Consider the following 25560-nt stretch of genomic DNA (forward strand, 5'->3'; position numbering starts at 1 on the left):
ATAATTTGCGATTCATGAGTGAATCAAGTAGGTAATGATTAGAGTTTAAATCTCAAAGCATTAGCAAAAATGCTAGAGATCAAAGAAGAGAGATGACCAGATAATACCAGCAAAATTACTGCTCACAAACAAGTATTTTACTTTTATGAAAGCTTCAAATACAGTCATACTAATTCGATTTGATTACAATGACAGTTTCTCTATATGTCAGAGTAAAAATAATCAAATAGTTTTGCCTTTAAACATCTTCTATGTTATCAAGAGAGTATCGATTTATACCTCTAGTCTTGGAACAAGATTAGATTTTCAACCAGAATGTGACTAGCAGAATCATAAAGACTGAGGAGAAAGGTACAATCACTTTGAAAATATACTGCTCCCCATTTTCCAGATTCCCTAGCTTACCTTTGTTCTTACATCAACAAAGCATTTCAATCTTGTCTTTCTTCCTTCAAAAAAAACCAATGAAACATGACGTACATAGGCCAGCAAGACTTATTCTTTAGAAATATGAAGCTTTGGTGTTAATCTTAGCCAGAATGTGTGCTCCCACAGACAAGTAGAAATCTATGGGCAACGGGGTTAAATACTTCTACAACAGTGTTTTGTCCTTCTCCAACTCCAGAGCAAAGATCTTTTTGAGTGAAGTTGCTGAATAGACAGGCTCAGGATAAAGGACAAATGCAGACATTTTTGTAGAACTGACCTGTATTTCTTTAAGGTAGAAGCAAACTAATTTAGGATTTGAATGTAAAAGTCAAAGAGATTTATTTTCTTTTTTTTAAATGTACTTTTCACCCAATTTTTGAAGGAAATATTACTAGAATAAGACCTATGAATTTAACATATTGAACTAAGTAAACTCTGAAAATATATTTTCAGACAATTTGTTTATATTTCCCATGTATTACTTTCTCTCATTTTCCACCTCCATCTTTGTTAACTTTCTACTCTCTTCTCTCTTTTATTTTTTTCTTTATACCTATCCTTAGTTTGGAGATATTTCCAATATTCAACCTTCTTCCAACTTCTTTTCTCTCCTCATTTTATATTTTATAGCAGGGTCCTGTTTGTTTATAATAGTTATCACATTTGGTTCTCACAGCCATCCTATGACATAGTCCTGAAATGTATGATTACCTTCCATTCTACTCCTACCTGTAACATAGAAACTCACAAGAATTTCCCATTTGATTTTGCCCCCTGTAAAGAGACCACACAAACAGGAACCTGTCTTTTTCATCAATGTGATCCTAGCAATTAGCATAGTCCCATGGTCGGCAAACTGCAGCTCGCGAGCCACATGCGGCTCTTTGGCCCCTTGAGTGTGGCTCTTCCACAAAATACCACAGCCTGGGCGAGTCTATTTTGAAGAAGTGGTGTTGTAAGAAGTTTAATTTTACAAGATTTGGCTCTCAAAAGAAATCTCAATCGTTGTACTGTTGATATTTGGCTCTGTTGACTAATGAGTTTGCCGACCACTGGCATAGTCTATAGAATCTGTATATATAAAACCCTAATATGCAAATAGACTGAACGGCAGAACAACCGAACAATCGGTTGCTAATACGTGCGCTGACCACCAGTTGCTATGATATGTGGAACATGGCAGGTGTCGGCCATGGCGGGATGGTGGAGCAGGTGAGCAGGGAACCAGACCAAGACAGGGTGCCAGTCACTGTCATCGGGGCAAGCCTCTGGTGGTTACTGAAAATTCTTTGCTCCCACGCACCATGGTCCTGCCCGGCACTCGCACCTGCTGCCAGCGCCAGCCCTGCTCGCACCCACTGCCAACTCCTGGCGCTGGTCCCTATCACTCAGCACCATCAGCAGGTGCAAGTGGTGGCTCACAGCCCCAATTGCCCCTGAGGGCTTCTCCACCTCCCCCTGCTCCTGACGGGCGATCAGGGCAGCAGCTGCCACTCACACCCGCTGATGGCCTGCTCATACCCATTGCTGGCACTGGCCTCAATCGCTATGCACCATCAGTGGATGTGAGCAGGGCCGGTGCCATCAGCGCATGGAAGTGGTGGCAGCGGGAACAGGGCTGCCAGCAGACAGGGAACCAGCGGCCACAGCAGGAGGGGCCAGGCGGGGGCACGGAGGATGGGCCGAGACCCATTCCTGTGTCCACTGCAGCCTCATGGCCCACAGTTCATTTCAAGGTGCACAAATTCATGCCCTGGGCCCCTAGTATAATATAATTATACATATGTGAACAATGAAATATACTCAGTAGATTCAATAAATGAATGAATGAAATCTTGCTCTACTTCTTATATATGTACTAGAGGCCTGGTGCATGAAATTTGTGCACGGGTAGGGTCCTTAGGCCTGGCCAGTGATCGGGGCCAATCTATGGGGTGACTGGCAGGGCAATCTGGGGGCCCCCACTGGCACCTGCCTTGGCTGGCCTAGGGCCTGCAGGCTGGGGGCATCTGCCTCCTGATGGTCAGTGCACATCATAGCAACCAGTTGTTCCGCAGGTCATTCCGCCGATCGGTCAATTTGCATATTAGGCTTTTATTATATAGGATGAGGTGTTATACTTTTCAAAGTAGTTTTTTTTTTTATATGAACTCCTCTGATGAATACAATATTTTATGAATTGGAAAGATCAACTACTTTGGTTCCCATTTTTCTGATGAAGAAATTATGGCTCAGAAAAACTGAAGAATTCATTAATACATTGTCAATAGTAGCTCCAAGCTTGTCTTAAAAATATCAATTTGTGAAGAATTTTGACTCCATTGTAAACCTGTGGACTATTCTTTACTATAAGATTACAGTTAGGGAAAGTGAGTTATGGTTAGACATTCTGATAGTGTGTACCTGTTGATGTCACGTGTGCTAGACTATTAGGATGTGGGGGGGAAATCTTATATATTTTTGCCTTTAGGTAGTGCATTAAATTAAACCTAATTATTCAGTTCCTTCTAAATTTTAAAATATATAATTAAAAGATCAAAGTTTTCTAATATTATTTAGGCCAATAGCACCACATCACTATTTCAAGTTAACACTCCTTTAAAATTAAAAACATTCATGACCTGAAAAATTCCTAACACTGACATATGTGTTCACACACGTGTGGTGCACACACTGTTTCTTGCAATATTCAACATGAGTCACTGCCATGCCTTTTGGCCTCCAGATGGCCCATTGTTGTGTTCACACTGAACTCCAAGATGCCTCTTTCCTAATTGCTGGCTGCCAGAAGGAGCTGTTTGTGACAGCTGTTCCACCACGGTCGATTGCAACATTCCATTGCTTGGGCCTAAGTTTCAATAACGTCCTCAGGTTCCTCTTCTGCTCACACTCAGACACTTCTTGCAGAAAGAGGAAAGGGCAACAATCACTTAAAAATAGCATCATCAAAAGAAAATTATTTGAAAGAACAAGAATTATTATACGAGGTGAGACCTGTGATATCAGTATTTTGGTTTCTAAAGGCAACAACAAACCACAGCCCCACCTCATTGTGCCTTCCACTCTCATCTATTACTACAGTATGTCTAATTTTATATTGTAAATATTTCATATTTTATTTTCATTATCTTTAAAATACATTTAATGCATTATTATATAAGACATTGTATTTAATCTTATGTAATTATTATATTTAACAAGTGTATTATTATATATTCTAATTATTTACTCTGTCTCCCCGGAACAATTCAGTAGCTAGAGATGGGTTGCTAATCTGTTTATCTGTCCTGCCTTATATATTCTGCTTACTCATAGTTTCTGCCTTTTCATCTTCCTCATCATTCTTGCTTCTTCATGACTTTGGTTTGTCATGATCCTCATGGCGCCAACACTAACTACTCCCTGGCTTTCTTTTAAGCAATCTTTCAGTTTCTGCTCCCACAGCTGACCTATCATTATAATTCACAGATCACATACCTGACAGACAGAGTTTAGATGGCACACACAGCTTATCTTTGGAGGCCAGATCATGGTATAGGCCTCTGCATAACCTATGAATTGGCTGTCTTTAGGACAGGTGCCCATCTCTGGAACAATGAGCCAAGACTGGAGATAAGAATCATGTCGTGCCTAGCATGGTCATCTAAGAATGTTTCTCATGGGGAACGATAACAATGTTTCCTCTGTAAGGAGATGTGAGTGCATATTGACATGTCTAGGAGAGAAAAAAAGTACATTGGCAGAAAAGAGAGCAGAGAGAGATGATTAGAGTAGGCGCTCTCTTGCCCACCCTTGTGGAAGGAGCAATTGGCACCATCAATGGCTATAACATGAACCACTTCTGTCCTGTACTCTGTCATTATCATGGACAGAGAAGACTTGGAAGCTCTAATGGTTACAATAATAAGAGGAATTGAGTCAGAGATGATGACAGTTATTCACAGTATTGTTATGAATAGTATAAACATAGTATTCAGTGTTCATAGTACTGTCTTGAGCCCTCTCCATTTATATTTTTAAATTTAAATTCTTTATTGTTTAAAATATTACATGAGTCTCTTTTTTCCCCCATTGTCCTCTCCCTGGCCGCTCCCATCCCCCAGCACATGCCCTCACCCACCTACTTTCTGTGCCCATTGATTATGCTCAGATGCATGCATACAAGTCCTTTGCTTGATCTCTTACCCCCTCACCCCCGCCTTCCCTCATAGGTTGGACAGTCTGTTCGATGCTTCTATGTCTCTGGTTCTATTTTTGTTCATCAATTTATGTTGTTGATTATATTCCACAAATGAGTGAGATCATGTGATATTTATCTTTCTCTGACGGCTTATTTCACTTAGCATAATGCTCTCCAGTTCCATCCATGCTGTTGCAACTGGTAAGAATTCCTTCTTTTTTACAGCAGCAAAGTATTCCATTGTGTAGATGTACCACAATTTTCTAATCCACTCATCTGCACTTAGGCTGTTTCCAAATCTTAGCTATTGTAAATTGTGCTGCTATGAACATAGGGGTGCATATATCCTTCCTGATGGGTGTTTCTGAGTTCTTGGGATATATTCCTAGAAGTGGGATTACTGTCTTCTTTTATACTTACATTAGATTGGAGACCCTTCATAAATGTTTATAATCTTTGGGGGAGAAGGGGTTTGGCCAGAAGTAGTCCAAATTCTGGTGTAGTGTATATCTACACCATAGACTAGCTTCCCCCTCTGAATTCAGCTCCTTGATACTGTGGGAAATCGCAGTGAGGGATTTAAATGATCTCAGTGAGATCAATGTGGGCCCTTACAGGTCATTCCTACCTGGGGCAATGCTGCTGAATGGAACTGTGACGACAGCATCACTGTGGCGGCAACGGCATCACTGGATAGACAGATTTTATAGCCAATGGATTGGCACAAGGCTGTACCATTGATCAGTCGCTGCTCACTGTATGTGGCTATTTACATTTAAATGAAGTTAAATTCAATTCATTGAAAATTTACTTCTCAGTCATATTAGTCAGATTTCACGTGTTCAATAGCCACATGTGGCAAATGGCTATGATATTGGACAGCACAGATGTAGGACATTTCCGTCATCACAGAAAGGTATATTGGATGCTCACTGTGACGTTCAGGGTGAAGGGAATGAGAACATAGTCTTATGACCACTTTCCTTACAGGATGACCATAAGATTTCTAGAAATATGCTTGTGAAGAGAGCTCCAGGAAAAAGCATTTGAGTCCCTTGCCTCATGTACTAAATTTTTAAAGATGTTGACCCATTTCCTAGAAAGTAAAATGAATACACTGTAAAATATGGTCAAAGCATTAGAGTATGAAATCGCCCTTGCAGTTCCAAGCTCTATTATATCATGAGAAAGGCATGTCTAGATATAGGGGCACAAGTGGGGTAAATAATTCATCAAGGCTCTTATAAAAGCCACAAAAATCAGAAAATTGGTGATTTTCTAGAGAAATCATATGAGTCTCTGAGAAAGATGTTTTCATAGCTGGCGAAAGGATACAGCTAAGATGAGGGATGGCAACTTTGAAAAAGGAAAAACCATGGAATTGATAGTTGGTGAGCCTCCTTTAAAATAAGTTGACCAGATTTTAACATTGGTAAAGCGGGACACCATTGACCGGGGGCTGGGAGGAGGGGGTGTTCTTTTTTTTTTAAATATATTTTATTGATTTTTTACAGAGAGGAAGAGGAGAGGGATAGAGAGTTAGAAACATCGATGAGAGAGAAACATCGATCAGCTGCCTCTTGCACACCCCCCTACTGGGGATGTGCCCAGAAACCAAGGTACATGCCCTTGACCTGAATGGAACCTGGGACCCTTGAGTCCGCAGGCCGATGCTCAATCCACTGAGCCAAACTGGTTTCGGCCCCAGGGGGTGGGGGGGTTCTTGATTAAAAATTTGGTCTATATTGTAATCGCTTTTGGTTTTTTTGATAAAAGGAAATTCACTTCTTAGATCATCGTTGAATTTGCATCCTCTTTTCTTACTCATTATGTTAAAAATCTAAAAAAATAATTTAAAATTATATTATAAATTATTATATACATATTGCTTAAAAACACAGTAAGTAGGTACATAATTACATGAACATATTTTATTGTTAGTTTATAAATTGATTGTTATAAAGTAACTATATTTTAAAAATTATTTTAATCCTATATTTCTTTCTAAATAATAACAATACTAACTTGTATTATTTTTCCTCTGAATTTGCCGTAACGTAAGTTGTAAGTGTCACTTTCAAGGCCGGTGCTAGACTTTTTGCCGCCACTATAAAATATAAATAATATGAGTACTGTCTGCTAAATTCAAGAAAATTTATGTATTTATGAAATAAATAAATCACTTACCTAAATTATCTGAATAGCTGATTTGTAATGACATCACTTGTTTAACTAGCTTACTAGCACGCAGTACGATGTGTATCGTCTGAGAGACAGTTACAAAATGTTTTCGTCGTTGCCAATCCCAAAAACTGCCATTGTTCATTAAGTCCAAACAATGGTGGTCGAATTCTAACAACTGATCAACAATGCAAACTTTGATAAGCAGTTCTCGATAATCAGTTCTCAACAATTATTTGTTATTATTAAAGTTTAACATTATAAAATTAACAAAAATAATATAAAACTCATATCCTGGCTAAATAGCCACATGGCTGCCGAAAACCGTATATTCCCTTCCCGTTCTCCCGCTGTTCCCTAGCTTGTTGTGCATTCTTTTTTTTCTTTTTTTTTAAATTTCTTTATTGATTAAGGTATCACATATTTGTCCTCATCCCCCCATTCCCAGCCCACACCCCTCCCCACATATGCCCCCACCCCCCTGTTGTCCTTAACCGCTGGTTAGGCTCATATGCTTGCACACAAGTCCTTTGGTTGATCTCTCCCTTTACCCCCACCCTCCCCTACCCTCCCTCTGAGGCCCGACATGTTGTGCATTCTTTCCAAAAATCGGGACTTCTTTAAAACGCTGCGGGACGCGGGACAAATTGTTAAAAATCAGGACTGTCCTGCCAAAAGCGGGACGTCTGGTCACCTTACTTTAAAAGGCAGTCATGTTCTCACACGATACTAAGGATTCCTACCCAAGCATTGGGAGATGTGAGAAACTTAACCACTTCAGCAGGACAAAGAAAAGAGGTTAGAAACATTACAAGACACAATATAATGAAGAAGACTTGATAAGTAACTAGAAGTTGGAGAGTTTCTGGACCTACAATTTCCAGCATTGACAGTTATAACAAGAACAGTTACCTCGGGACCCCACCATCAGAAGGGACAAGAGGCAGATGGGGCCACAGGAATGTGCTGTGATATGTGAGGCCAGGTCCTCACATTTTTTATTGTTTAGTCAACACTATTCTGAATCACCTCCTTTTACTTTTTTAACCTTCTCATAAGGGGAAAATGCCTAATTATATATAATTATAGGCTAAAATATTTATTTAAAAAATTTCATTGTAATATTTATCAGTCAAGTTATTTTAACCTATTGGATTGGAAACTGGGTGGCCTATAATTAGCATGTACATATATACAGGTTTGCCTCAACGGTTTTGGCTTATGTTGTTTCTCAGAAGTAATTATTCATACAACCCCCTTTCATTCACAAAAGTCCTACTTTGGACAATAAATATATGGTTAGCTACCCATAATGTTATTCTCTAAATGTGTCCCAAAATGCCAAAGGCAAAATATGTTGTTTTTCAGAAGCTTCTGTGTTTAGTGCCACTTTCCATGTCAGCAAATGTCACCTTGGAAAGACATTACTTCACCAAGTTGGCATTCTTGACCATTTTCAAAACTATTTCATTTCGATGCCTTTTTTAAGCTCTCAAATTCAATTTTAGTGTCAATTTTGTTTAGCAGTGTCTTCTTCCTGTCCTTCATTCTTCAAGATTTTTTCCCTTGGGTTTTCTATTTTCTTACCTCTGTTGTCTATTTTTCTACATTGACTGTAATGTGTGACTCCTATTTGTGGTTTCTTTTCTTCCCACAATCAATTTGTCTGTCATGTTCTAAATGACTACTAGTATTTTTGAGTAAATGGTAGCATTTCACAAACAACCGCTGGTAGAATGTGCAATACCTGATAACTAACCTTTTATTTCACTTTAAATATGTTAAACTTTGGCCTGATAGGTTAAAATTTCTAGTGCCTTTACTAGTAAAAGCAGTGGCCTATCTGAAAAGCAGTGGCCTATTGGTAAATGTTTGCTAGCCAGCATGGGGTGAGGGGAGTTGGCGCATGGATGGGGGAACAACCTCATTGTGGTGTTTGCTGATTACCATGGTGTAAATAACCCCACCATGGATGATTTTAAGCTACCAACATGGCCTTAACCAATGTATGCAAGTAGCGATTGCCTCTGATTGAGCCAGTGCATGCCAAATCCAGCAGACCACTGCAAAACCCTTTACAGAGATACAGAAATTAAAGTTCTGAAAAACAAATCACATCATAAATAATTATTCTAATTATTTGAATTTTGTTTTGTCATAAAAGCTTATATTGAAAAACAATATATAAAAATAAGCTTATATATGAAGCTTATTAAATAATAAAATAAGCTTATATTGAAAATAAGCTTACATATTAAAAATAACATCTAAGGTCTGTTTGGTAACTACACATTCAGAAGGGGCTATTTCTGGTACATGAAAGTGCCAGGTGAACAAACTTGGCTCTATTCCCCCAAAGATTACTCTCAAACTCCACGAACATTATCATGTGAGGGTTGGACTCCAGGCTCCATGACTGCCTGACTAGAGCAAATCCATGGGCTAGAAAACTTTCATGAGCTGGAACTGAGCCTCAGGGTACAGAGTGAAAAAGTCAGACACGATCAGAGCTATGGAACAGCTTACTAGTTATTGAAAATCCTTTAGCATTCAGCAAATTTATTAAGATTGCCTTTCCATTGTTCTGAGAGATTCCAGAAGACATAAAGGTTACATTTGGGATCAGTGATTTTTTTCACAGATCTAAGCATTATTTTTATTCAAAGCCAATTTATAGCTTTGTTTAGTCCTAGTGGTTTAATATATAAAAGAAACTAAAGTAAGTTAAAAGTAGGAAAAGCCCTTTGAGGAATAAATAGTTTAAGAACTGCTCACATTTATATAAGTGCTTTAATCAAGTGTTAGAGATTCTACCCAGAATGTACTAGCTAAAGACACCCAGTGAAGGGTAAAGCAAATATATTTTAGAGAACATTCTGTGGCCTACACAATGTTACATCTGAACCTGAGATATTTGGCCTAAGGGAGGAAACCTGAAGGCTAAAGATGTACTGATCCCAAAGTCATTAAGATAAGTGTCTTTGAACACATTAGCCATAGAGTTTTATTGTAGGTTTTATACACCCATATCTTAAACTTGATAGCTAGTAGATTAAAATAAAATAGACTCTGCTGGAAGTCATAAGTTGATGCACCATCTCTAGAAAAAGTTCATATTTATCATTAAACACTGTAATAAAAGCACTTTATAAATAGTTATTTAGCTTACTAAGAGCCCTGTGAGGTAGATATCATGATCCACATTTTACAGATTAGAAAACTGAGACTTGGGTCAGTTACTTATGCAAAGTCACACATCAAGAAAGCGCCAGAATCTGAGTTGGAACCAAGCACAAGCCAGAGCACATACATTTAACCAAACCGCTGCCCTGCCAAAAACTTTGAAATCATTTTCTGTTCTTTGACCTATTCATCCCATGGCAACAAACCTATCCCAAGATAATATGTCATAGTCAGACAGAAATACACAATAAAAAATTGGAAGCAATGTAAATGTTCAAAACTGAAGAATATTAAATGATCTATTCATACAAATAGAATGTATTCACAAAGTATGTTTTATGAGATGACAACTTGTCAAGAAAAAAGGAGGTCATAAAACAGAATGTACAGTTTTTTGCTATATAAAATAAATATATATGAGGATGGGGGAGAAGCTAAAAGAAAAACATAGCAATATGTTATCTCCCATTAGTTCTGTGGATTAGGATCATATATATTTTTTTCTTTTTCCTTCTGCATCTTTTCCATTTTTGTAGTTTTTGTGATGAATAGATATAATTTTATAATGAGGAAAGAGTTACTTATACATTAAACAAAAGCATATATAGGATGTTCAAAAAATGTATATACACTTTGAATATTTATTAATTCCAATGGGTTAAATCTAAAAAAAAAAAAAGAAAGAAAGAAACATTAATTGAGCTATCAGAAGAAAAGTGTATGCATTTCTTTTTAACACCCTGTACATAGTTCTCATTCCCGCATCTCATGAAGGAATTGTTGGAACTAAGAAGGGTCAACCCAGCCGGTGTGACTCAGTGATTGAGTGCCAACCTATGATCTAGGACAGTGGTCGGCAAACTCATTAGTCAACAGAGCCAAATATCAACAGTACAACGATTGAAATTTCTTTTGAGAGCCAAATTTTTTAAACTTAAACTTCTTCTAACGCCACTTCTTCAAAATAGACTCACCCAGGCCGTGGTATTTTGTGGAAGAGCCACCCTCAAGGGGCCAAAGAGCCGCATGTGACTTGCTAGCCACAGTTTGCCGACCACGGATCTAGGAGATCATGGTTTGATTCCCTGTGAGGGCACATGCCCAGGTTGCTTCCGGCTTGATTCCCAGTATGGGGTATGCAGGAGGCAGCCAATCAATGATTTTTCTCTCATCATTGATGTTTCTATCTCTCTCTCTCTCTCCCTTCCTCTCTAAAATCAATAAAAATATATTTTTAAAGGGTCAAAGTAACTAGGATAGTCAGATGAGTGGGAAATACACTAACATTATCAGATCTGGAAATTATTTTAAAATTTCTGAAATACACAGGCAGGGAATGCCACAGCTGACACAGTTCTGGCTGAGGAACAAAATGTATAGGGTTCCCAGCTAGGAACAGAATAGAGGCCCAAGCCAGCTCCATTGTCTCTCATTTTCCTCATGGCATGCTTGAAAGAGTTGCCTTTCTTCCCTACTTCCACTCCCCTCTCCCACTTACTCTTTAACTCATAACCTGGTCTGATCCCCCTAATTTCCTCCCCAGAAATGGCTCTTACCACTGCCATGAATGTTCACTTTGTTATCCAACCCAAATGTCACATTTAATCCTTACCTTATATGCATGACCACCCAGCTACAATTGACCCAACTGACTCCTTCCTTGTGCATCTCTTCACTTAAATTCTGTGGCAGGTACACTCTTGGTTGTCTCTCAGGCATGCATTACTTTCCATCGTGAGGACACGCACCTACTTCCTTGTTAACAGTGCCAGTTGTGTCCAGGTGTGGGACAACAGGATGCTCAGGGAAAGCAGGCCTTTCCCCCAGCCTCAGAAGATGAACCATGTTGGCCTAAAGCAGTCAAGAAAATATTCCCCTTTGTAGTTTTTTTAGGAATTGATACTGGCCAATGGAACCTGAGGGTAAGTTCTTTACATGCACAATTGCTGTCTTTGAACTGAGTTTTTGATATTTGGTACTGTGACAGCCTTTTTGTGACCATAAGAGGAAAACCAGGACAATCACCAAAAACTAATATAGAGCCTTAACATGGAAGAAGTACTGAACTAATCAATCTTGGAACTATCTATCCCCAAGCTAGTATATCCTATATAATAAAGAGGCGATATGCAAATTGACCATCACACCTACATACAAGATGGCCACCCCCATGTGGTCAAAGATAGCTGCCTCCATGTGGACACAAGATGGCCGGCAGGGGAGGGCAGTTGGGGGGGGACCAGGCCTGCAAGGAAGGGCAGTTGGGGGGGACCACACCTGCAGGGAAGGGCAGTTAGGGGTGACTGGGCTGGCAGGGGAGCAGTTAGGGGTGTTCGGGCTGCCAGGGGAGCAGTTAGGCATTGATCAGGCTGGCAGGGGAGTGATTAGGGAGTGATCAGGCTGGCAGGCAGAAACGGTTAGGAGAAATCAGGCAGGCAGGCAGGCGAGCGGTTGAGAGCCAGCAATCCTGGATTGTGAGAGGGATGTTAGACCCGATCCTGATGGGCAGTCAGACATCCCTTGAGGGGTCCCAGATTGGAAAGGGTGCAGGCTGGGCTGAGGGACACACAATCCCCACCCCTTCACCACCACCCCCATGCACAAATTTCGTGCACCGGGCCTCTAGTGAAATAATAAAAGCCTGTTGTTTAAGCCACTCTTAACTTAGTTAGATGTTCAGTTCCCTACCACCAACGATATTCCAGCTGGTTCTGATGTACAATCCTGAACACCCTTCTACATCCCGCCTACTACCCTTTGGGCCTCTCCTGGACTCTTGCATGCTTTGCATGTCACTGTTCCAGTTTCACCTTTGGCCTCCTTCTCTTATTATTCCATTCACTTTCTCTTTGTGCTTTTTATTTTCCATTTGGATGATTTCCACTATGTGCATTTATTACAGTTTACATAAATATTTACTGAAAATACGCTATGAACCAGATCCTGTTCTTATTTTGTATGCTCCTGAATATGCCAATGAATAGGACCATTGTGGTCCCTGGACAAGAGAGAGAGGAGACAGGGAATGGGGGCGAGGGTAGGAGAGGGTTTGAGGATAAGGATCTTTGCATGAGATCTACTGTACAATATAGTGTCTATATTTAACAATTTGGTATTATAACTTTAAAAATCTGTGAAGAGAAGAGATCCTAGGCAGTGTTCTTACCACAGAAGAAAGTAGGGAAAGAGGAAGCAGAAGGAAATGTTTTCAGGAAATGAATATTTTATTATCTTGTTTGTAGTGATGTAGTGTTTATATACATTAAATATGTCCAGTTTTTTGTATATCAATTATACCTCAATAAAGCTATTTTTTTAAATACAAAAAAAATCTCTTTTGTGAAATGTTCAAGTCTTTTGCATCATTTTCCATGGATTTTCTTTTTCATGTTGATTCTAAGTTTTTTATTCTAGACACTCTTCCTCTTTTTTAATTCTCTATGTTTGCATAGTATTAAATATTTGTTTCTTAAAGACTTTATAAAACTAGTGGTAAAAGTTTTCTGAACTTGTAGTATTCATTGTAGAAGGGCTTTTTATTTTTTCTAAGTCAGTTTTGGGAATTTATATTTTTCTAGGAATTTATCTATATTTTTTAATGTATTAGCTTAAAGTTTTCTGAAATATAAAATTATGGTTAAAAATTCCCTTCTATACATCTTTGGTTGAACCCCATGAGTTTTTATATGTGGTATCATTATTTTGGTGTGATTCTCAATATTTTCTAATTTCTATTATGATTTCTTCTTTGACCTATAGGTTATTTAGAATTTTTCTTTATTTCCACATATATTGATTTTTTTCTATGATCCTTTTGTTAGTGATTTCTAATTCATTAATTTGTGGTTAAAAGAGTATTATGCTAAGTGAAACAAGCCAGTCAGAGAAAGACAAGCATCACATGATCTCACTCATATGTGGAATCTAATGAACAAAATAAACTGTTGAACAAAATAGATCCAGAGACATAGAAGCATGGAACAAACTGACGAATCTCAGAAGGAAGGAGGGGGTGGGTGGGTGGGTGAGAAGAGATTAACCAAAAAACTATGCATATATGCATAAACCATGGACATAGACAATAGGATGGTGAAGGCCTGGGACGAAGGTTGGAGGCGGGCTATAAGGGGTCAATGGGGAAAAAAAGGGACATATGTAATACTTTCAACAATAAAGATTTTTTAAAAAGAAAGAAAAGCTCTAGCTGATTTGGCTCAGTGGATAGAGTGTTGGCCTGCAGACTGAAGGGTCCTGGGTTCAATTGTGGTCAAGGGCACATGCCAGGTTGTGGGCTCGATCCCTCATAGAGGTCATACAGGAGGCAGCCAATCAATAATTCTCTTTCATCATTGGTATTTCTCTCTCTCCCTTTCCCTTCCTCTCTGAAATCAATAAAAATATATTTTTTAAAAAGAAAGAAAACATGCTCTGTATAATTAATATTTTTCCTTTTCTATTCTATTTTTTTATTTATATATATTTTTTATTACTGATAGTATTACAGATATATCTCATTCCCCGCCCCCCCCCCCATCATCCCTTCTCCTTCCAGCCCCTACTCACCCATCCCCAGGTCTTCACCACCCTTTTGCCCATGTTCATGGGCTATGCATATAAGTATATAAGTCCTTTGGTAATATTTTAAATTTGTTTAGATTTCCCTTTATGGCGTGGGATGTATCAATTTTTATAAATGACCCATCTGTTTTTTAAAAAATATATTCGTCAATTCTTAGATGTTCTATATGTGACCATTGGATCCAATTTGTTAATATGTTGCTCAAAATGTTCCCTCTCCTTATTGGTTTTGTTGTTAGCTAATTATATTACTTACTGAGAAAGATGAGTTAAAATCTCCCACTATGGCCATACAGTTGTTCACTTTCCTTCATAGTTCTAGCAATTCTGCTTTACTTACTTTGAAACTGTATTATTTGGAGCATCAAATTTTAAATTGTTATATTATTCAAGAGATTGAACATGGTGTCTTTATGTCTAGTAAGGCTTTTTTGCCTTAAAGTCTATTTTTAATAAATTAATACAGCCGCATTTGTTTAACGAGAATTTGCCTGACTTATCTTTTTCCATCCTTTTCATTCCAACCTTTATTTGCCATCTCCACTGCTTTTTAAATGATTCCATAATACCACTACCACTATAATGTTCTAATTATAGTTTTAGCTTCAAAACTAAGATTATTCACATCTCAAAAGAAACAGGAAACAGAACTGACATTTCTGGAATTATGGTTTGTGGTTTTGAATATCGTTGGTTTCCCATGGTAAGCCCTATTCTTTCTCTAAAGACCAGTTCTTGTTTGCACTGAGCTCATGGGCCATGCTGGAAAAACATACATGTGTGGGTGGGTGCCAGGGCAGGAAGAGGGAAGATGTGGCCAGGAGAGGTAGAGGTGGGTAAGCGATGCTCAGTGTAGGGTGGATATGGCAAATCCAAATGCCTTCAAGGACCAAACAGGTAACTTAAGCAACCACACAGGTGGGAGAAAACTGTCTGGACTAGGGATCACTTGCCCTTCTAACTTGTCCTTGATCGATTTTTTCCATATTTGAATGTTGCCAGATATTTTTCAGGAGAAACTTAAATCTAGATTTGGGTGGGAAATCTACTGAGTCTGAAAATTGGCAGCTAATTCTTTTTTTTTTTTTAATTCTATGCAGGTCAAATACATCACATCTGTTACCTTCATTTGCAAATACTCAGCTCCACCTGCAAATCCTGGAAGAGATTGCACGTCTATGGAAGAAAACAACTAAAACTTCCCCAGCCCTGAGAATCTTCCCAAATGGGCCAACCCACTCCTCTTCATAAAAAGAAATTCCTCCCAAGAAACGTAAACCTAATTCATGTTCTTGAGGAATGGGTTTTTTAGATCCTTGGCCTGGTCAACTCCACAAGCAGCATCACACGCTGGTTGTCCCCGGTAGAAATAGGAAGCATAGGAAGCAAGAGTGGGGCTCACCCATGAAGGGTTATCAAAAAGTTTCTACCAAAACAAAATCCAAAACTTTGGGGTCCCTGTTGGCAATCCTATGCCAATGTCCAAATTTGAAATAAGCTCACTAACCTCAGTCTGAGAAAAAAATGTGTGTGGGGGGGGCGAGGGGGGGTAGAAGCCGATCTGAGAAAAAATATATTTTTTTTAAAAAGAGAAGGAAAAGACAAGATGTCTCCTCAAAAAAATATTATGTGTATATGGGTATCTATGCAGGCATATGCACATAAAAGTCTTAAATCTTCTGCTCATTTGTTATTATTTCAAAAGAGTAAAATATTGGTGAAATATCTCTAAGCAATCTACACTCAGTACCACCAAGAGGTGCTTCAATGACTAGCCAAACAAGTGTTCTTTAAAAACAAAAAAACACCAGAGTCCTTGCTACTTATATATGTTATTTTATATGTGCTTAAAACAAAACTAAGAAGTATTTTTGTTTTATAGTGAGTAGACTGAAAAAACTGAAGTATGAAGAAGATAAATGACTTGCCGAGGTCACAGATTTAATAAGTGTTAGTTGCCAGGATTCAAAACAAGGTCTTCTGTGTGGAAATCCTGTGCTCTGCGCTCTGTCACACCTCCTTTGGCTGACAATCAGATGAGAACCTCAGCTCCGGATTCTTAGACAGCCAAGACTCCTGACCAAGTGGGGAGCTGGGAGGTGCCCATGTCAAGGACTCAAAACTGTGTGAAGTCAGAAATGAGCAGCAGGACTCACAGTGTGCAGCAAAGGCAGGAAGGACCCCTGGAAGATTAAAGCCTGAGTTTTAAAACCCTGTGATTTCTCACCTTCCCCACAACCCAATGCCCCTCCCCTTCCCTCCACACACAGACCAAGCACCCACATTACTTCTTCAAACATAAAAGTCATTTCATCCCAAACTCAAAGAAACTACTTTTCTATTTCCCTTATTTTAATTTCCTTTCTAGATCCCAAACACCTGTGTAATCACTTTAGCTTGGCAGATTTCAACTTTAGATGATATTATTTTATTATCCTTCTTCTTATATTTTTAGTAGATAGTATTAAGACAGGTAAGTCAATATGTATTGCCTTAGATAAAGAAAACATTCTCCTTGTATACATTAGAACATCTTAAATAAGAAAAATGTCCTATATGCTTTTATCATAGTTTCATTTAACAAAATTGTATTTATACCTACTTCATAACACTGATCACATAAAGCAAATATTCATAGCATGCTATTCTGTCACATCTTTTGACTGGTCATATGATAATTGCATTGAATTAGTTGTACAAGAAAACAGTGTTTTCTTCTGGACAAAAATAAATAAATCAATAAACAACAGAGGGTGGGAAATTAAATTAATTCTCATCCTCTTCAATATGCACAATATAACATTTCTTAGGGAATTGTGATAAAAGAGATTTCACTGGAAAAAGAAAATCCATAATTCATATGCCATCTCTCTAGTCAATTCTCACATTGACCCTTCAGAGCAAAGCCCATGATTGTTCTTCAGCATTTTCATTATCAAAGGTTTATTTTATAAATAAAAATTATACATGCATAATCCATATCCCAACATAGGGGAATTTAACTTATTCTTGAGGTTTGAGGATCCATTCTGAAGTAAACAGCTCTCCCCTCTTATTCTGATATCAGGCCCACCTTGGTCACAACTGCTCTGTATCTCAGAATTCAAAAGGGTGGTAATACAATGCTTGATAGTAAAGATATTGTCTTATTTACTTCAGTCAGTATCTACCACAGTGCCCTGGAATAAATTATGGGTGAAAAAGAGAGAGCACATGAAAACTATAAACTTCCAGGTACTTGCTCACAAAGAAAATTAAGATTTAAGTATAGATTTCTCTACCCATGGCTCAAACCTACCTTTGCAGAGGTCTTTCATTTCCATCAGGAAGGTACTAGATAAAACAGAATCATTTACATTTAACTGATAATTCATTTAATAATTGCTATAAAATATGTCTTCAAAAATACATGCTTATGATATCTTTAGCAAATGCATTGGCACATGTAGTACGTATTAGAATTCTTTGCAAAAGAAAACCATTCAGTTTTTCCAAGTTGCTTATGTTCTAACTTGTCCTCTTTAAGAGCAGTTAATGTTATATGAGGGAGTCCATGATTATAAAAGGGGTTATGTTTTCTAATTTCATAATAGAAAAACTCATGAAGTGCTTTTATAAAGAACATTTTTTTAAATCTCTAGCAGTTTGTTTCATCCATATTCCTAGGATCTTTGACTAAAACCAAAAATCCATTAGCTTTTCTTGAAACATTTCACTGGACATCACAACTTGTATGGAAATAGGCTCCCCCAAGGACCCACATTATCCTCAGTGATACCTATAATACAGAGCCTCATAATTAATGAACTGACCCCAGTGAACCCCAGCCAAATAACAACAGAGAAAGTGTAGGTGAAGTCTGACAGCATTCTGCTAATGGCCAAAGAGAATAGGATGTCATGACTGTATTTCCCCACTTCAGTTCATAATCATAGCAATCTGTAACTCATACCAATAGCCATTCCATAGTGTAATCCAAATCTAAGGTATCCTGTACAACACAATTTATGTTGATAAAATACAGTGGGTCTATCTCTCTCATAGAAACTGGAAAGTGGAGTGAAATGGTGAAATTATAAATGTTCAATATATAGCAGATAATATTCTCTTTCCTTCCTGGGGTATTGAGACTTCCAGGTCACTTGTTCACAAACGTTTTGTCCCATGTCTGGGGACCGCTTCAGCAGATCAAATTCAAAAGGGTGGTAATACAATGCTTGATAGTAAAGATATTGTCTTATTTACTTCAGTCAGTATCTACCACAGTGCCCTGGAATAAATTATGGGTGAATAAATTATGGAATAAATTATGCTGTCCACCCTACTGGTCCTTACTTGCCCAAACAGTCAGGATTCAGTAGAATAAATGGATCATAAGTGAGATACCAAATGAAAAATATCAAGTAAATTAACAATTCATCTCCAGGAAAAAAAACACACAAACACTGACATTGATATACTAGAATAACTAAACAACCTGTCCAAGGACGACAGGATAGATCCTTTTACGGACTATATTAGTCTCCTATAACTATATAACAAATCACCACAAACGTGGTGGCCTGAAACAACAGGAATTCACTCAGTCCAGAGGCCAGATGTCCATAATCAGTTTCACTGGGCTGAAATTAAAGTGCTGGCAGGGCCACATTCCCTCCACAGGCCCTAGGAAAATCCTCTCCTTGCCACTTCCGGTTTCTGGTGGCTGCAGCATTCCTGGCCCTGTGGCCAATCTCAGCCTCTGTGGTCACAGGCCTACTCTTTTGTCTGTGCTCAAATCTCCCTCTGCCTCTCTCTTATTAGGGCATTGGTAATGGCTTTTAGGGCCCCCCAGGATAACCCAAATAATCTCATCTCAAAATCCTTAACTCAATCAACATCTGCAAAGATACTTTTATCATACTTACAGGGTCCAGGAATTCAGATGGAGATATCTCTGAGGGAGGTGGGGCAGAGGGAAGCATTTTTCAGCCTACCACACAAACCAAGACCACAGTCCAAGAATTTAAACATAAGCAAAGGAAATGGTGAAAAGAATTCCAAGTTTTCCACTAGCCTTACACAATGTCCTTCTCATGCCATGACTGTCCAGAGTCATGCTCAGGGTCTCAGTCACAATGATGTTTATGGATTAGTGGATTATCTGCCTTTCGCCAACCCCTTGCCAATTAAGAAGCTGATTCCTCTACCATTTATCTAATAATAAAAATATTTATAATAGTGTTGCCAGAGGATTGGGTGGGTGGAATTGAAACCGGACAACCTGAGTCTGGGCTCCCTGTCACAACTTGAGCCAATTAAGCAGAGACAGAGTTGAATCATATATGAGCATTTATTTCAATAATGCCGGCGGTATAAGAGAGCAGTAGATCATGCACAAAATTCTGCTCTCCCCTTCCCATAAGCCAGCTGCTTATTATTTGTAAAATAATAATAAAGAATATTAAGCCTTCCTTCCAGCTGCTCTCCCCTTCCCATAAGCCTTCCTTTGTTCAGGACAGACAAAGATTGCATGGAAAAGTAGGAATTACAAGCATGGGGAAGTAGGCAAGGTATGATGGTTACAGGTTACAGGCAATGCAGGCTGGGGGGTGTAAAAGACCAGATTGTTTCAGCAACAAGGTTGTTCATCTTTCCATGATGACAGGCAGTCCTTAGAAAAAGAAGAATGGACTGAATTCCTGTCCCAGGGCGTGCAACTCTCAGCCAGGTTAGAATGTGCTTTCTCTAATCCGAACAGAACAATAATTGGTAACAGAGCATGGTCAAAATTTTTTATAATTATAACTAGCCCCCACTATTCTATTTCTGCCCCCTACATAATTACTCCGTCACTAGTGGGAATGGGGTCCTTGTGATATCATGAGAAAAGGAATTTTCTAAGACTGACATGGGAGAATGACTGGTTTTTTATTTACATGGAATTCTATCCCTTAGTTTGCAAAGTCCCATTGTCTTTAAACCAGTCCTAGAAAATGTGCAGCTGGGGCTTTTAGCAGAACTAAAAGCAAGGCCAGTGTCCAGGGTTTCCTTTCCAGGGTGGAGCTGAGTCCGATGTAGCTTCAGGCCAGTTAAAGTCCATTAGTCCGTTGTGTGGCATCCACATAGCTATGGGCCATCGGGGAGAATGCAGGGCATGTGAGCCTCACCAGCCAGGCATGCCAGAGAGCCAAGAGCAAGAGAGAGAACTTCCTTTGTTCAGGACTTAAGTATCTCAAATTTCACACCCTTGCCGTCGCAGGGCCTATTCTAGCCATTGACTTGTTCCCAGGTGTGACTGACAGGTAAGCATCTTCCCACCTCACCCAGACCTTCCCTAGCATATGTCTAAACTGCCTTTGTCCAGTCTTTTCCCCCAGCAATATGCAGGAAACAGACTTGGAGAATGTTAACTGCAGCGTCCTGGCAAAGCTATATAAACGGCATGTCTATATTATCGAGTCTCCCCTCTGCTCCTTTCCTGTTATCAAAAACCAGGTTATTATCATGGTAGCAGTGGGATGGCACCATATTCTTACCTGACTCTGGAGTAGGACAGAACATACCCTCTGATTATCCTTCAAGGCTTTTTATCAAAGCATTTTAGGTTAAAAGTTGTCTGGAAACCAACAGTTTTGGGGTTTTTTGTTTTGTTTTGTTTTGTTTTAATCATTCACAGGATATTGTCATTGACACAGTTACAAATAGGGAGGCAGCGTTTATTTAAAAAAAAAAAAAAAAAGTCAGGTGAAGCTCCCAGAAAATATCAGGCTATCTTCTGGGTCACTGGAGCCTGGCTTTCAGCTGCTAATGTATGTAAATGAGTCCATCGAGGGGCCCAGCTGTTGTATGTTGAAATGTGCTGATGAAACTAAATTGGGATTCTAGAGAACGCAAATCAAATTGCAAGCAAAATTACTGAAGTAAACCAGCCCTCCTTTGAAGCATTATAGGGCAACCCAAGAAAAATGACTAATGGCTACTAATACACAGTTCTGACAGGAATCATAAGCTGGGAAGGAAGTTGCATGTAAAATAATAATAAAGAATATTAAATTGCCACCAGGCTCTGCCAGAGACAAATGAAAATGGAACAGATTCTCACTACCAGTCATTTACTCAGTCTCTTCAAAGCTGTCCCAGGAATCGGCAGACAAAGAATGCTTTCACTCTTACTCTCTTTCTACCAGAAAGGAATGTTTTCTCCGGAAGGTTTCCAAACGGGAAAAGGCAGATAAAGGATACCCCTCTGAAAAGGCTGTGAGAGCCACCCTTCAGGCCAGTTCATCCAGGTGGGAAAACAAGCTGCCTTTACCAGCTACTTGTAGAGAAAATTAGGCACTTTCTCCAAGATACTTCTGGTTTGATGGCTTTTCATTTCTCCTCTCATACTGTCCTTCTCATTCTTACACAATCATACACCACCTAACAATGTTTTGGTTCATGATGGACCTTATGTACCACATACCACGGTGGTCCGATAACATTTTAATGAAGCTGAAAAAGTCCTATCGCCTAGTGACGTCACAGCCAACATGAGTTGCAGCGTAAAGCAATGCATTACTCACGTGTCTGTGCTGATGCTGGTGCAAACAAGCCTACTGCACTACCACTTGTATAAGAGTATAGCACATACAGTTACACACAGTGCATGATTCTTGATAATGATAATAAATGACTGTGTTACTGTTTTATGTATTCACCAGAGGCCCGATGCAAGAAATTCATGCAAGGGGCTCGGCCCTCACAGCTGCGGCGGCTGCCTCAGCCCTCGCAGCCGGCTGTGAGCCCCGGCTTCGTCCAGAAGGTCTTCTGGATGGCCTTCTGGTCTAATTAGCATATTACACTTTTATTATTATAGATTATGCTATACTTTTATCATTATTGTAGCGTCTACTCTTTCTACTTAAAAAAAAAAAAAACATTTTGCTGTAAAATAGCATGCCGGGTTACCTCAGCCTCATACGTCCTGTGTTCACACAGTCTCTTGATTGCATCATTTTCTCTTGTATTTGATTTAATCTCCTGTTGTTTTAAAATGTAGTGTGGCCTGAGGATGCAGTGGACATCAAGTCTGCAGTGGTGTATGGTAATGTCTTAGACCTTCACATTCATCACCACTCACTCACTCATTCACCCAGAGCAATTTCCAGTCCCACAAGCTCACTTCATGGTAAGTACCCTGTTACAGGTGTACCTTTTTTTTTTTTTCTTTTTAGGGTATCTTTGCTCTACCTTTTCTATATTTATATATGTTTAGATTAAGGTGACCAGATTTTAACATTGGTAAAGCGGGACACCATTGACCGGGGGGTGGGGGAGGAGGGGGGGCGGGTTCTTGATTAAAAATTTGGTCTATATGGAGCAACAAAAATTTTCATAGAATGCAAAAATAGTATTGTAATATATTTTTTTAAATTTCAACATAAGTGCAATTTACAAATATAATAAATAAAAAATTATGTATAGTATTATTTTATTCTTCGGCATATTTCTCATTTGAGTGAATTTTTTTAGTAGATTGCTGTCGTTGTTTAAAAGGTCATGAATTTGCCGTAACTTAAGTCGTAAGTGTCACTTTCAAGGCCGGCGCTAGACTTTTTGCCGCCACTATAAAATATAAATAATATGAGTACTGTCTGCTAAATTCAAGAAAACTTATGTATTTATGAAATAAATAAATAAATAAATTACTTACCTAAATTATCTGAATAGCTGATTTGTAATGACATCACTCGTTTAACTAGCTTACTAGCACGCAGTACGATGTGTATCGTCTGAGAGACAGTTACAAAATGTTTTCATCGTTGCCAATCCCAAAAAATGCCATTGTTCATTAAGTCCAAACAATGGTGGTCGAATTCTAACAACTGATCAACAATGCGAACTTTGATAAGCAGTTCTCGATAATCAGTTCTCAACAATTATTTGTTATTATTAAAGTTTAACATTATAAAATTAACAGAAATAATATAAAACTCATATCCTGGCTAAATAGCTACATGGCCACCGAAAACTGTATATTCCCTTCCCGTTCTCCCGCCGTTCCCTAGCTTGTTGTGCATTCTTTCCAAAAATTAGGACTTTTTTAAAACGCCGCGGGACGCGGGACAAATTGTTAAAAAATCGGGACTGTCCCGCCAAAAGCAGGACGTCTGGTCACCTTAGTTTAGATGCACAGATACCTTTGTGCTACCATTGCCTACAGAATCCAGTACAGCAACATGCTGTACACGTGCTGTAGCCAGGAGCAATAGGCTATACCAGATAGCCTCAGTGTGTATACACCACCTAGGTTTGTGTAAGTGCAGTCTACAATGTTCACACAATGACAAAATTAACCAAGACTTGTTTCTCACAATGCATCCCTGTCATTAAGCAGTGCATGACTGTATACATAAAACATGAAATAACTTTGAATTGCTCATGTAACTTACTTAATATTACTTTTACTCCTAAGTGATTCCTTTCCATCACATGGTAATTTGGGGACTCTCTGGGAGTTTAAATCCAAAGCTCAGTCATTAGTCACTAGTAGGAAGTGAGCCCTGCCTGCCTGCTCTGCCTCATCATCAAAGTGGACGCAGAATCTAGCTTCAAGCTCCTGGCCGTGATCCTTCCAGCGGCAGCCCACACACATCCTGCAAAGGTCAGGCAGCAAAACACAGGGACAGAGGACAAGCAGCCCCTACGCTCAGAGGGCAGCTTATTTCAGAGGATTGTTCGAGCCGCACCGTTTAGTCCTTTTTTACTTTATTGCCCTATTAGGACAGACGTTCTCTACCCTAGTTGCACATTAGACATATTTAGGAACGTATCTGAAAACGTATTTGAAGTCCAGAACCCACCCCTGAACGCTGGGATTGAAGTGGTCTGAGGTGGCACGCCGGCATCAGTATTTTTTCTTAATTCCCTAAGTGATTCTAAGGTGCAGGCAGGTTTGTTCTACCTGCGAGCTTCTCTTACTTTTTCCTTCTATGTCTTCCTGGACTTAGTTCTACACGCATCTACCCATGCCCACCATAGTTATCGACTTTTTATTCATCTTTCTAGGACCTCTTAACCTTCATTTTGCTGCCTGAAGTTAGGTTCTGTCTTGCTCTTGTCCGGACTAGACGCACTATCTGGCAAGACTTTCAGGTCAGTTCTTTCCCAGGTCATGGTTCCCACTGGCTTGTCCAGTAGAACAGCCAGCAAGATGACAGAAGTACCTTAGCAAGAGTCTACCTACACACCCACCATTTCTCTATTTCACTTTAATCCATCTCAAATCTACAAGTCACTTAATGTTCTCCTCTTGGGACTCAATAACATTCAACATAGTTCTGTGACATAAAGGTGTATTCACATTTGGACCAAATGCCTTACCGTGACTATGCCCTTGCCCACCTAACCATCCTTCTTCCTATCACATGGCTTCTCAACTTCAGAACTATCACCATGTAAGACCAAATAATTCTTTGCTGTGGGAGGCTATACCTGTACATTAATAAGATGTTTAGCAGCATCCCTGATCTGTGCTCACCAGATACCAGTAGTACCCTTCCCCCAGCTTGTCTCTAGACATTGCCATATTATCCCTGGGAAAGGGGAAGAATTTCCATCCCCCCACTCCATTGAAAACCACTGTTCTATTTGTCTAATCTCCCGAACTACTTCAATGGAGTTGGCCCCTCTGCCATCTGATATATATATTCTTTCTAGTTCCAATTTCACCCAAGTTTACAATCTGTTACTCTGAGGCATCTTCTTCCTCCTGAGTTAGCAACCTTCAGCTTTGATTCAACTTTCCAAATGATACCAGCCCCAATGCAGCTAACACAAATTTTCGTGTCTATTCATCATTCTTAATCTTCCCATTGCAGATGATAGAGTATCATTTCTCCATTACATACCTTTGTCCCATAAATACTGGCCTTATCTGATAAGCCCTGTAAGCACTAAGTTAATTTATATAACAATGTGAGTGCTAATAGAGAGCACATAGGCCAAAACCTTTCTTAACTTTAGAAATGCTTAAGTTGGTTCCT

General features: G+C 39.1%; 1 protein-coding gene across 11 annotated transcripts in view; it reads right to left on the reverse strand.

Moving 5' to 3' along the window:
- Window positions 1-25560, reverse strand: part of KCTD12 (potassium channel tetramerization domain containing 12) — a 155131-nt gene that overhangs the window by 111353 nt on the left and 18218 nt on the right. Inside the window, exons 2-4 of one of the 11 annotated variants that reach the window (XR_008556749.1) lie at window positions 17850-17884; window positions 17625-17730; window positions 16671-16734 (exon numbers count right to left, since the gene is read on the reverse strand). The exons of 6 other annotated variants lie outside the window; for them this stretch is intronic. Coding sequence is in view for 3 of the 5 variants with exons in the window: in XM_054719861.1 (XP_054575836.1) it covers window positions 16562-16734; window positions 17850-17884 (208 nt within the window). In the remaining 2 variants the exon portion in view is untranslated. Of the gene's footprint in view, window positions 1-16336; window positions 16735-17624; window positions 17731-17849; window positions 17885-25560 lie in introns of those variants that run through there. 4 more of the 11 variants (XM_054719861.1, XM_054719863.1, XM_054719864.1 and 1 more) reach the window with 4 other exon arrangements.

The sequence above is a fragment of the Eptesicus fuscus genome, chromosome 8 (genome assembly GCF_027574615.1).
Source record: "Eptesicus fuscus isolate TK198812 chromosome 8, DD_ASM_mEF_20220401, whole genome shotgun sequence".
Classification (NCBI taxonomy): Eukaryota; Metazoa; Chordata; class Mammalia; order Chiroptera; family Vespertilionidae; genus Eptesicus; species Eptesicus fuscus.